Source organism: Corylus avellana, chromosome 4, assembly GCF_965113065.1.
Source record: "Corylus avellana chromosome 4, dhCorAvel1.hap1.2, whole genome shotgun sequence".
Taxonomy (NCBI): Eukaryota; Viridiplantae; Streptophyta; class Magnoliopsida; order Fagales; family Betulaceae; genus Corylus; species Corylus avellana.
Genome location: NC_142493.1, coordinates 7,033,276 through 7,047,374, shown reverse-complemented (window position 1 = coordinate 7,047,374; position 14,099 = coordinate 7,033,276). Strand labels below are relative to the sequence as shown.

Here is a 14,099-nt window from a genome sequence, read left to right as displayed (position 1 = left end):
CAGCACCTCTTCTATCCAATAAATCTTCACATGAACTCTTATTTTATGTTGTACCATCTTATTCACACCTCAAAGTGTTTGGATGTTTAGCTTATATTTCAACTTTGTCTAGAAATAGAACAAAGTTTGATCCAAGAGCTACACCTTGCATTTTCATAGGTTATCCATATGGCATGAAAGGACATAAGTTTTTTAATCTTCATACTCATTCTGTTTTCATTTCTCGAAATGCCATATTTCATGAAACCATATTTTCTTATGCTTCTTCTTTAGGTCATTCCTCACCTTCAATGCATATGCATGATACTGTTTCCTCCTCTATTCCTTTTCCAATGCCTCCTGACACAGAATTTTCTGATTCTATACCATCAAACATCCAACCACCTCCTATTGTTCCATCACCAAACCACACTTCTGCAGAAATTTCTATTCTTCCTTCTGCAGACATCATTTCGCCTATTCATTCTAAATCTGTAGAAATTTTACCTTCTCATTCTGCAGACACAACTTCACATTCCGATTTTGCAAAACATTCATTTTCTCCTTTTGCAGATACCACTTTCCAGGTTCCTAATTTAGCATCTTCTCCTATTCTTAGAAGGTTAGATAGGATCAAACACAAACCTAGTTACTTGCAAGATTATTATTGTAAACTGGTTTCTGCTTGTTCACCTCAATTGGCTTCAAATGTTGACAACTCAGGTAAACCTTATCCATTGTCCAATTTCATTTCTTATGATAACCTGTCTTCTTTTCATAAGCATTTCTGTCTTTCTATCTCATCCCAACCTGAGCCTAAATTTTATCATCAAGCTGTTAAGAATCCACTTTGGTGTAAGGCTATGAAAGCTGAGATTAAAGCTTTGGAGGAAAATAAAACTTGGGTAGTAACTGATTTGCCTTCTAATAAACATCCCATTGGCTGCAAATGGGTCTATAAGGTGAAGTACAAATCTGATGGAAGCATTGAAAGGTACAAGGCTAGTTTGGTAGCTAGCTAAAGGGTACACTCAGTGTGAAGGGTTGCATTTCCATGAGACTTTTTCACCTGTTGCTAAGATGACTACTGTTAGATGTTTCCTGGCACTTGCAGTAGCAAAGGATTGGGTTTTGCATCAATTAGATGTGAATAATGCATTTTTGCATGGGGATTTAGATGAAGAAGTGTACATGTCTATGCCTCCTAGTTTTGGCACTAAGGGGAAGACAAAGGTTTGTAGGTTAACTAAATCTTTGTATGGATTGAAGTAGGCATCTAGGCAATGGTTTTCAAAATTTTCCACTGCATTGATTGAGCTTGGTTTTACACAGTCCAAGGCAGATTACTTCTTGTTCACTTGACTCAAAGGAGCTTCTTTCATTGCTTTGTTGGTTTATGTTGATGATGTAGCTATTGCGAGCAATGATCCACAGGTAGTGTCGTCTTTCATTAATCTTTTGAATGACAGATTTAAGTTGAAGGGTTTAGGGCCTTTGAAGTACTTTCTTGGTCTTGAGATTGCTAGGTCTATAGAAGGACTTTTTGTTTGCCAAAGAAAGTATGCTCTTGAAATCCGAGAGGATTCAGGTTTATTGGCTTCTAAACCTGTTAAATTTCCTATGGAACAAAATTTGAAACTCTCAAAGGATGAAGGTGATCTCCTTTCAGATTCCACAAGTTACAGAAGATTAGTTGGCAGGCTGCTTTATTTGACAATTACAAGACCAGACTTAGCTTTCTCGGTTCAAATATTGAGTCAGTTTATGGACAAGCCATGGCAACTCATTGAGTCCTGAGATACTTGGAAAATTCTCCTGCTCAAGGCCTTATTTTCTCTGCCAAGTCAGATTTTCATCTCAAGGCTTTTTCAGACTTAGATTGGGCAGGTTGTTTAGATACACGAAGGTCTATCACTGGTTTTTGTGTGTTTATTGGTGATTCACTTGTGTCTTGGAAATCAAAGAAACAACACAGTGTCAAGATCATCTGCTGTGGCAGAATACAGAGCTCTAGCTACCACACGTTGTGAGTTGATGTGGCTAACTTCTCTTCTCAAAGATTTCAGAATACCTCATCCACACGCTGCTCTTCTGTTTTGTGACAGTCAATCAGCCATTCATATTGCTGCAAATCCAGTTTATCATGGAAGGACCAAGCACATTGAAATTGACTGCCATCTAGTTCGTGAGCAGATACAACTTAGACTCATTCGCACTCTTCATGTTACTTCCCAAAATCAATTAGCAGATATCTTCACTAAAAGTCTTGGTTTCAAGGATTTTCACAGATTGCTGTCCAAGATGTTTGTAAAGGATATTTATCATCCTTTACATCGATCTTGAGGAGGAGTATTAACACGTGTATAAACTAAATAAACTAACTTTTTTTCTGTTAGTAAGTTAATTAGTTTAGTTAGCTTTAAGTTCAAGTTGTTAAACTGTTTTTACAGTTTCAGTTGCTTCATTGGATGCTTGTATATAAGCTTTCTTGCTTCTGCTTGTAATCTACATGAGTTTATTATGCTAATGAAGAACTTCTCTTCTTCTCTTCTTCATCTACTTGCTTCTTCTTTCTTCTTGTTCTGTTCTTCTTCCATATAGCATATACTCTGTTTTTATTTGATTTTATTCATTTTTGAATAGCTTGACAAAGCATTTCAGATGGGGAGATTTTACTGATTTTTCTCATCTCTAAAATGTCTGTTCATGTTGTTGATGATGCAGAGGTTTTTCGGCTTGATCTTGTCTGACTCTCATGGATTAAGGTGGAGAGCCTTCAAGATCGAACAATATTGCTGGGAAATAATTGTTGTGTCAGTCTCTGCTAGCAAAGTGGGATGCAGGAGGAGTTGTCTATATTTTAACTTCACCCACAATGCAATTGATGCTTGGTGGTTGTATGACATGGGAAGCTGCAGCATCTTGCCAGGGTGGAGTGACAGCAATTATGAGACAAAATCTCCAGTTTGGTTTGAAGCAGAAATGCATGACTAATTTTCTGAAGAGAAAAGTATTTTGCTATAAGTTTTCAGATTTTGATGCTTTTTATGTTCTTCAATTGCTTCTCCTCTAAAAAGGTAGCAGTTAATTTGAATAAAGAACTAAATTGTTCTGAGGGTTTCTTTACAACTCGGCAAAAGCCAAAAGCATTTCAAAACTACAAACAAATACAAAGAAACATCTATCTATGCAATTTGTTATTTCTGCCTATACAACTTACAATGAGAAACATCACCAAAACTAAAACAGATGAACAAACATATCTGAGTTATCAACACAATTTAACCAAAATTTCAAAATACAAGCTCTGCTGCAGCTCCATTGAAACAACAAGAAGTTACAGCCAAACCAGTAGCATTACATCAGGACAGAAACAAGAATACCCCATTTGGCACAGAGAATTTGATTTTTCTCTACTATCAAAATTTTCTTTCCAGATCAAAGATCCTCTGAAGCAATTTCTCCTCTGAACCCAACTGATTCCAGAAACCAACAAGAATTTTACTAATGTTGCTGAGATTAAGGAAAGAAACCACCTTCTAAGACAAGTCTTGGCTCGTCCCCCTGACTAGTAAAAGAATCCAAGAAATTGTTTTTAAATTAAAGCAAGCTACAATATGAATCATCATCACTTGTTTGTAACATCGCCTGTAAAAATGAAGGAGCCTTGCGTGGAAGTCGTTTCTCCAGGGGCATAATACATGGGTACAGGCATATGGGATGGAAGGCTTGGAAATGGGGCTTCAAAATTAAGAACCTGAATTGCCTGCCTTATAGAAGGCCTTGATGTGTGATCTGGATGTGCGCACCATAGCCCAACACTCATCAAACACTTCATCTCCTCCTTGTCATACTCCCCATTTAGCGTGTCATCGGCTGCGTCCAGAAGCCTTCCCTTTCCATAAAGCTCCCACACCCAATTGACCAAACTAATTTTTGACTCTTCTTCCTTATGCTCCACTACTCTTCTCCCACAAGCGATCTCCAACATCACCACCCCAAAGCTGAAAACATCTGATTCTTTGCTAGCCTTGCTTGTGATAAAACACTCCGGAGCCATGTAGCCCATCGTCCCGGCCAAGGCCGTCGTCTGTGAGCCAAGGCCGTGGTCGACAAGCCTCGCTAGACCGAAGTCGCCAAGTTTTGCTTGGAAGTTTGAATCTAACATCACGTTGCTCGATTTAATATCTCTATGCACCACGCATTGCTCCCATTCCTCATGGAGATAGAGCAATCCGGAGGCTAACCCCTGAACAATTTTGTATCTCACCGGCCATGAGAGATGACTTTTCTTGCGAAATAAATGATAATCTAGGCTTCCATTGGGCATGAACTCGTATACAAGTAGGAAGCTATTCCGCTTTTGACTCCAACCGACAAGTTGAACCAAATTCCGGTGCCTCAGACGACTAATGGCATTCACCTCTGAAACATACTCCTTTTTTCCCTGGTTAGAGCTGCTAGATACCTTCTTGACTGCAATTTCCATGTTTTGTTCCGCCAAGAAACCTCTGTAGACGCCTCCAAAACCTCCTTGACCAAGCTTCCCTTCATCCGAAAAGTTGTCAGTTGCCACCACCAATTCCTTGTAGGCAAACCTTTTTGGTCCGGTTCCTTGTATTAACACTTCATCCATGGGTTCTAGAATGCCTGCTTCTTCATCTTCATCTTCATCTTCGTCTTCTTCTGCCGCCTCCTTTCTTCTTCTATTTCTCAGTAAAACGCAAAAGATAAAACTTATCCCTGCAACCAAAAGCACCAGTACTCCTATTATTAATCCTATCACCAACCCTACCTTAGAATTCCCTGCAGTTGGAGTTGCAGTTGGAGTTGGAGTTACAGTTGGAGTCTCAGCCAGATCCAAAGTAGAACTAAAGTTCCAACTTCGGAGAACTTGAAATGGGACTGCTTCTCCAGTCGATGCTGAGAAGCCCACAATCACTTTTTCCGAGAGAAAAGAACTCAAATTTACATTATAAGTGAGATAAAAGAAATAGTTTGCTAGCCTAGGAACATCTGGGTCTTGTAACAATACATTGAGATCCTTGGTGGTTCCATCATATGAGACAGTTGCAACATAAATGTCCCCAGAGGTCAAAGGAAGATCCCAAGTACGGTTAGTCATGGAGACAATGGAGTTAACGTTAATACCAACATGGTTATCATCAGGATCCCACTCATCTTGGTACGTATCAAACTCCACGGCTACCATCCGATTCGATGAATTCCCGTTGGTGCTCTCATTGAAGAGACCCAACCAACCTCCAAAAGAATTTTCAGGAACATCCAAAGAATCTTCTGAAGCTATAAAGAATGCAATGCCACCAGATCTTACGTTGGAACTAACATTTCTGATTACGAACTCAAAAGAAGTAGTGAAACTTGTTGTAACTTTTGTGATGGGATCCCAGAGAGGGATGGGTTGGTTATAGTAAACTCGGCCTGTGGCATTAAATACGTTGGCATCAACCTGATTATCGGTGAGTAGAATTGACAAGAGCCCATCTACTTCGGCTTTTTTAGCGGTGGGAACAAGTGTGATATTGGTACTGTTGTCATTGGTTGGGAAGTTGGGGAAGGAGAAGTTTATGGTGGGGGAGGTGAAACTGAAACAGAAGCAAGAGAAGAAGATAAGAAGATAGAGGAAAGAATTATACAAAGATTGTTGATAATCCATAACCGAGAGGAGAAACTGATGGTTACAATAGGAGTTATGAGAGATAGATTGTATAATTTACTTGGCTTCATATATTCTACTGGTATGTACGTGCTTATGTTTTTGTTCCCAGCTTGCGCGTTTGACCATGGCTGAAAATTATACGCGGTTGGACTGGCTGTAAAGTTTGGACTTTGAACCCTTCATATATATATATATATATATATGCATGCTAATTTAATTAGACCGTTGAAGCAATTAATAATTTAATAGTGTTTTGACGTTTAATAGCATTTATATATATAAACATTGACTAATTCTATACGCTAAATTCATGTACATGTACAATTGCCCTACAATTAGATGATGTCATAATAAAAATCAACTCTTTAATCAACATTTGATATATATATATATATTTTTTTTGGTACGTAACTTCACTGAAGACCCTTGAACTTTCACCCGATTTAACAAACCCTCCCTGAACTTCAAAATCTCTCAATTTAGTTCCCTGAACTTTCAATTGCTCTCAATTTGGATCATTCCGTCAGATTTTAAACATTACATGATGTTTATGCCGCTGACTTTTGTATAAAATTCCAACTTCCAAAATGTTTTTTTTTTTTTTTTTTTTTTTTAATTTTTTATTATTTAAAAAAAAAAAACGAAAATTAGGGATGTTTTGGTCTTTTTTGTATTTTTAACAGCTAAAATTGACAGAGGGGTTCACATTTAGAGCAATTGAAAGTTCAAGAGTCCAAAGTGAGAGTTTTAAAGTTCGGGGAGGGGGAGTTTGTTAAATCGGGTGAAAGTTTAGGAGTCTTCAGTGAAATTACCCATTTTTTTAAAATTTTTTTTTAAAATTTTTTTATTAGTTATTTATTTTTTACAAGTGTTGATTTTATTGCTTCTATGTGTTGTACAAGCCCTGCCATATATACACATACGTGTTGCCCAATATCTCATTAGACAACCACTACTGATCATGATACATGTACATATATATGGTTCAGGAGCAATTGCATGCGCGCTTGGAGTCCAAACAAGCAATCATCTACTACATTGTTATATGCTGAAGCAAAGAATATTCTTGTAACTTCAATAGTTTGTCAAGTTGTTTGGCTAAGAAAAATTTTAGAAGACATGCAGAGGAAGATACAAATCATGAGCAGCTTGCAGATATATTCACAAAACCCATTCTTTCAAATAAATTCATTCAATTTAGAGATTTGTTAGAAGTTGTAAACATTATGCATTAATAAACAGATTAAGTGGGTCATTGTTTTTAGGAGTGAATGTTTGAGGTGTAGTCTATTTAAATGTTTTACTCTATGAATTATTCAGATCAGATTTATCCACAATATCTCTGATTTCACACGTGATATCTTAGTTTCTATTTTATTCACTTTGTTTTACCTCTCTCAACCTAACCGTTGTAGATTGAAGACTCATGCTTGTGCATCTATCATCTTTTTAATTTTTAACATCCTGCAAAATAATTTTGAGGAGTACCCGAAGAATCTATATATATTCTGAAGTTATAAAGAATGCGATGCCACCAGCTGGTGAAATTTGATTACGAACTCAAAAGAGGTAGTGAAATAATCCATAACCGTAAGGAAAAGCTGATGGTTACAATACCAGTTGTACTTGGCTTCATTTCATTTATGTTTTTTTTCCCAGCCTGCGTGTTTGACGATGGATAAAAATTCCGGCGGATGGACTATATATGTACATATGTCTAAGGGTGGATCGATGGCCGTATAGTTTGGACTTTGAAACCTTCTATACAATTCCATTTGCTTCTTTCAAACTTAGCGTACGTGTTGATGCAATATTTTGTTTACTTTACCTTAGGTGCAAGATTGACCATCTTTGTAACGTTATAGGGAGAAACACTAGATATCTTATCTGAGCGTGATCGTACTAGCACCTACCGGCTGGGAGCCACACAGGAGCGGTCTAGACGGTGAAAATTGCTGACGTTTTTTCAAGTTTGATTAAGCCATAACCTGACCCAGCCGCATGCACCAAACAATCAATAAAAATTCAAGACAGCTAATACTAATTAGGCATATGTGGGGATTCTTCATTGCAGAGATTCGAACCCACGCTCTAGTACATGCCCTAACCACTTCGAAAATTTTCTTAAGTCATTGAACCACCACCCTTGATGGTGTCTTAAGGCCACTTAACCACCACCTACCCTAAAATATAATGGTGTCTTGATTTATTTTAATTTGAGTAATACTACACATATTCTCCCTTCCTTACGCGATATGAAAACTGAATATAAAAAAGTGTGTGTAGCATTACTTATGAGATTAGTCTTTGACGTTTAATAACATTAATTTATATAAATTAATCAAAAAATAATTGGACTTTTCTTCTGTGGTCATTGGTGCAATTCAATAACTAGACGGAGTTTCCTTTCCGGTTGGGAATAGCACAACTAGTACTGATGTTCACACAAAAGTATTTATTCCAACTAATGGTTTCGATAATGGACTCCAGAACCTCGCTCTCTCCCTGAGCTCCTCTAGAACCTGAGTTCTTTCCTCTCTACTTCTTTCCTTTTCCTTCTCTAATCTCTACTCCTTTCCTTTGTTATGGATTTCTCATCTCAAAACATAGACTCCCTTATAGCACAAACAGCTGCTCTAACATGGGAGGACCCTTCCTCTCAGCTAGAAACTCTCCCCTCTGAACTTGTTAATGATGAACTTCTACCTTTGGTAGGACAAGTCATTTCCCAAAAAACTCAAAACAATCAATCTGTTAATGCAGCCCTGACCAAAGCCTGGTTCTTTGCCATTCCTTTCTCGTTTGCTGTCCTTGGCCCAAACACATATCTGTTCAAATTTTCTGAGAAGGACCACATTTCCAGAATCCGCAATCAAGTCTGGAATGTTAATGGGTTCTTGTTAGCTTTACAAACTTGGTCCCCCACAGCTACTCTAGGTGAACTCTCCTTAAAAGAAGTTCCTTTCTGGATCCAAGTTCATGGTCTCCCTCTACACAACTTGTCTATCAAAAATGCCATTGCTATTGGGAAAGGACTGGGTCACCTTGTGAAAGTTGAAGATGCTAGTGGAGTTGATACCCCTTTTCGCAGCTATCTAAGGCTTCTTGTTGATGTGGATATAAGTAAGCCTCTAAATCCAGGGTTTCTCTACACCAGGAATGATGGAACTTCCACCTGGATCAGTCTGAAATACGAAAGATTGGATGTCTATTGCACCGAATGTGGAAAAATTGGCCATAAACATTTCTCATGCCTATCCCCTCAAGCTGCCAGAGTTCCTTCCAGGTACCAAATCTCTCTCAAAGTTAACATTTTTTCTAACCTGCCTTCTTTAAATACGACTCATCATGAAGAAAAACACCATACTTCGTCTTCCCCTCTCAGAATTGATCCCACTCAGCCATGCATGCCAAGCACTCAACCCCATGCAAACCAGCTAGATATCCGCTTGACACCTCAACAACCCTCTCTCATATCCCATACCCCTAGATCTGTTACTTCCCTTACACAAGACACTCCCTCTCAAAATATCCCTAGTCTAATCCCTCCTACTGCCACAAGATTGGACAACCCTCTTGAGAAAACATTAAATGCCTTATCCTTGTCTCAGAAACCTACTCAACTATTTTCTTCTAAACTTTCTCATCACTCAACTAACAAGTTAGTCTCCAACCACTCTTTGGACTCTAACTTGATGGATATCTCCCAATATAGGCCCACCAATATCCTCTCACATGACCCAGCTCTAACTGCCCAACTCAAGCCCATTTCTTCTGAATATTTAAACACAATCCACTCACCAGACCCAGCTAAAACTTCTCAACACAAGCCCATTTCTCCTGACAATTTAAACACAACGGCTTCTATCAATATCCCTTCTTCCTCTTCTGTTCCCACCAAATCCAGCCACACTTCAACCCAATACATTAGGAAATCTCCCTACAATATTCGTCCCCCCAAAAAACCCACCTTACCATCTCTAGAGAATTCTCATACTCCCCCTCACTCTCCCCCATCAAGCCCTCCTTCTCCCACTCATCAGATCAATAAGAAAAGAACTAGACTGTCAGATTTAGCCTTTCCCTAAAAAAAACGTCCTGGTGCTTCCACTACTAATGTTGAACATCCTAACCAACCCCATTCTCAATCCCCTGTTTTCACCCCAGGTTCTTCTGAAAAGCTCCCAGCTCGATCTATTTTTAGAGCTGCTAGAAAAGGGAAAAACAAACTTGTTTCAGTAGTTGTGGCTGCTGAAGTTGACTCTGTGAAAAAGGGGGGCTTTGTTAAGCCTCCCCAGCACCAATGAAAATTATATCCTGGAACTGCAGGGGCCTCTCTCGGCCTGCTGCAGTTCGAAGTTTGAGGATGCTGATCCGGGATCAGTCTCCTGATGTTCTTTTCCTCTCTGAAACTAAATCTCCTCCTCCCCAAGTCTCTGCTACTTTGAACAGGCTTGGTTTTTTTCACATGACTCAAGTTGCTCCCTCTGGTTCTAGTGGTGGTTTGGTTCTCTCTTGGCGTCCTGGAGTGGACCTTGAATGTTTTGTTTCAAACAAGAACAACATTTCAGCTTGGTGCTTTTCTGATCCTCCTAATTCTCCTTGGATTCTCTCTTGTGTGTATGGTCCTCCTGATAGAAGGGACAGATTGGCTTTTTGGGACTCTTTTGCCTCTGTTGGTGATCTTTTTGAAGCCTCTTGGCTTTGTATAGGAGACTTAAACTCAATTTTGGATCAATCTGAGAAGCTTGGTGGGAGACCTGTGGCAAGCTCTTCCCACTGCCCTTTTAGAAGCTTCATTGATCGTTTTGGAATGATTGATTTAGGATTTGCTGGAAATCCTTTTACTTGGTGCAATAATAGACAAGGCTTGGATACTATTAAAGAAAGGTTGGATAGAGGTTTGGCTTCTCCAAATTGGGTTCATCTTCACCCTGAATACTTCTTACTACATCTCCCTGCTCTAAACTCTGACCATAACCCCATTTCTCTTAATACCAACTACTCTTCCTGCTTCTTGCCTAGGCCTTTTAGGTTTGAGGAATTTTGGACCAAAGACAGTTCTTGTGGTCAAATTATAGAAGCTGCTTGGCAGAAAATTGTTCCTGGAATCCCTGCCACTTGCCTTCCTAAGAAACTCAAAAACACCAAATCTGCCTTGCTAAAATGGAACTCTCAACATTTTGGTAATATTCATAAGAAGATTAAGGCCACTCTTCTTCTCTTAGACACAGTCCAACAATCCCCTCCCTCTCCCTCCTCTTTTGATAAGGAAATAAGTTTGAAGTTGGATTTGGAGAATCTCCTAAGCAAGGAAGAGATCCTATGGCGCTCAAAATCCAGAGAAAGTTGGTTGACTTGTAAGGACCTTAACACCAAGTATTTCCACACTTCCACTCTCATCAGAAGAAGATCTAATGCAGTGAACTTTCTCAAGTTGGGTCCAGGAAATTGGGTTTCTTCTAGAGCTGAAATTGGTGGACATTTCACAGCTCACTTCTCCAGTCTGTTCACTTCTTCAAACTCTCCCATTGAGGCTGAAATGCTGGACTTATTCTCTCCTATTATCACTGAGGAGGAGAATGTTACCTTATGCTCCATTCCTTCTGAGGAAGAGGTTTTCGAAGCTTTAGCAAGTCTTGGCTCTACCAAAGCCCCTGGACCAGATGGTTTTACTGCTCTATTCTACAAGAAATACTGGTGTCATGTCAAAGTGGATGTTCTGAATTGCATTTGGAATTTCTTTAAGAACAATTTTTTGATGAGGGATCAGAATCATACTTTTCTAGCTTTGGTTCCTAAACTTAGTGGCTCTCACACTGCTCACCAATTCAGACCTATAAGCCTTTGCAACATTGTCTACAAAATCATTTCTAAAATCCTGGCTAACAGATTGAAAATCTTTCTTCCTAGAATAATATCTCCTCTTCAGTCAGCTTTTGTTCCAAAGAGGAATATTCAAGACAACACGATCCTGGCCCATGAGCTTCTTCATTCTTTCAAATCCAAGAGAGGCAAAGGTGGTTACATGTTCCTCAAGATGGACATGGAGAAGGCTTTTGATAGAATGGAATGGACTTTTCTCTTGTCTATAATGGAAAAACTGGGGTTCAGCCCCATTTGGATCTCCTGGGTCAGAATCTGCATCTCCTCTTCCTCCTTCTCTATTTTGCTGAATGGTAGTCCTTTTGGTTTATTCTCCCCTGAGAGAGGGTTGAGACAAGGAGACCCCCTCTCTCATTTTCTTTTTATTCTGGGTTCTGAAGTCTTCTCCAGACTTATGTTCAAAGAGGAAAAGAATGGTTTTCTTAAAGGCCTTCGGATAGCAAGGAACTGCACTGCTATTCATCATCTTTTATTTGCTGATGACTTACTCATTTTTGGGAAAGCTACTGTGTCTGAAGCTACTTGCATCAAATCTTGTCTGGATAAGTATTGTAGATGGTCTGATCAGTCCATCAATGCTGCAAAATCCTCCACTCGTTTCAGTAAAAACACCAATCCCTGCACTTCAGAAGCTATCTCCAATATTATTCCTTACCCCTCCAACCCTTCCAGCTCTCTTTATCTTGGTTTACCAATTCTGATGGGGAACTCAAAGAAAAGAGCCTTTCAAGGTTTTATTGACAAGGTTCTTGGAAGAGTTGAAGGTTGGAGAGCCAAAACTTTATCTCAAGCTGGTAGATTAGTTCTCATTAAGTCAGTTGCTGCTGCACTTCCCTCTTATGCCATGAGCACTTTCTTGCTTCCTAAAAGCTTTTGCTCTGATCTTGATGAGATTTTCAAAAAATTTTGGTGGGGATTCCCAGCAAAAAAGTCTAAAAACCTGACTTTGAAGGCTTGGGACTCTATTTGCCTTCCAAAGGTTTTAGGTGGTTTAGGCATCAGGAAAATGAGAGAAGTTAACTTGACTCTTATCTCCAAGTTAGGCTGGAAACTTCACTCTAATGCAGATTCTTTATGGGTTTCTCACATGCGAGGTAAGTATCTTCACTCTAGCTCTTTTCTCTCCCCCTCATCCATTTCTTCCTCATCATGGTTATGGAAAGGCATCCTGAAAACTCGTTCTTTTATCTCCAAAGGTGCCTGTAACAGAATCCATAGCTCCTCCTCTCTCCCTATTTGGAGCTCCTCTTGGATTCCAACCATTCCATCTTTCATTCCTTCCCCCTCTCCTCTTTTGCTTAGGCCCCTTCCCAATCTTCTAGTTTCTGATCTTTTCTGTCATGATCCCTCTTCCACTGCTTATTCTTGGAACTATCCTCTTCTCCACTCTCTTTTTGATTCTGTTAGTATTAAGGAAATTGTTAAAATCAACTTTTCCTCTCCCTCTTCTGATAAGCTTCTCTGGACCCCCTCTACTAATGGCTGTTTTTCAACTAAATCTGCATATAATCTCATCAGTAGCCAGAGATTTTCTACTGAAAACTCCCCTCTTTCTCCAGCTCAATGGAAGCTTCTCTGGAATCTCAATCTTAATGATAGATTGAAACTTTTCCTTTGGAAAATTGCTTGGGATATTGTCCCCTCCAAGATTAGGTTAAACTCTGTTTTCCCCATTCCCCCTGCTACCTTAGTTTGCCCCTTATGCAATGTGGAAGAGGACTCCCTCTCTCACCTCTTCTTCAGTTGCTTTTTTGCTAGAATATCTTGGAGATCCTCTCATTGGCCTCTAGACTCGTTGAAATGGTCCTCTCTCAGCCTCTCTGAATGGATCAAAGGTATTTTAACTCCTCATACATCTTTTGGCATTCCTCTTGCAGACTCACATTTGTTCCAGATTTATGCTGCTGTTTTTTGTGATCTGCTTTGGATTTCCAGAAACCAAGCTGTTCATAATGGTGTTTTCCCTGAAGCCTCCAAGCTGGCTGCAAACATCAACCGTGTCTCCTTGGAACATTTAGCAGCCTGGACTTCAAAGTCACATCCAATCAAAGAGCTATGGTCTCCTCCTACAAATTACTTCAAGATAAATTTTGATATAGCCATCAGAGATAACTTCTCTACTCAAGCAACTGTTTGCAGAGACTCCAAAGGCCAGATCATCAAAATCCTCTCCCAAGTTAGGCCCACTTGTAGTCCTTCGTATGGAGAAGCTCAAGCAGCCCTCTTGGCTGGTTCCCTGGCAGCTTCCATGCACCTTGATAAGTTCATTCTAGAAGGGGACTCCTCTATTGTTATTTTATCTTTACAGAATCCATCTAATGTATTGGATTGGCATCTTGAACATGTAATCTCTGAAACTTTATCTATTTTTCCAACCTCCTGTATTTGGAAGGCCAGAAAAGTTAACAGAAGTGCGAACTTCTGCGCCCATCATGTGGCATATAGGGCCGCAGCAAGAGTTTTCTCGGGCTGCATTCCCTCCTTATTCTCCCCTCCCCTCTCTATTCCCTTATGTAGTGGAAAAGATCCACCCCCTTCTTGTCCCTCTTTGTGA

General features: G+C 39.5%; 1 protein-coding gene and 1 pseudogene across 1 annotated transcript; one reads left to right on the top strand and one right to left on the bottom strand.

Annotated features, from left to right (window-relative positions):
• Window positions 1-3,153: 3,153 nt before the first annotated feature.
• On the bottom strand, window positions 3,154-5,673 carry LOC132176967 (L-type lectin-domain containing receptor kinase IX.1 pseudogene; annotated as a pseudogene).
• A 2,571-nt stretch (window positions 5,674-8,244) lies between these two features.
• Window positions 8,245-14,099, top strand: LOC132178231 (uncharacterized). Its single transcript, XM_088515508.1, has 2 exons — window positions 8,245-8,945; window positions 9,989-14,099. The coding sequence occupies exons 1-2, from the start codon at window positions 8,245-8,247 to the stop codon at window positions 14,097-14,099; spliced, it is 4,812 nt and encodes a 1,603-aa protein (XP_088371634.1).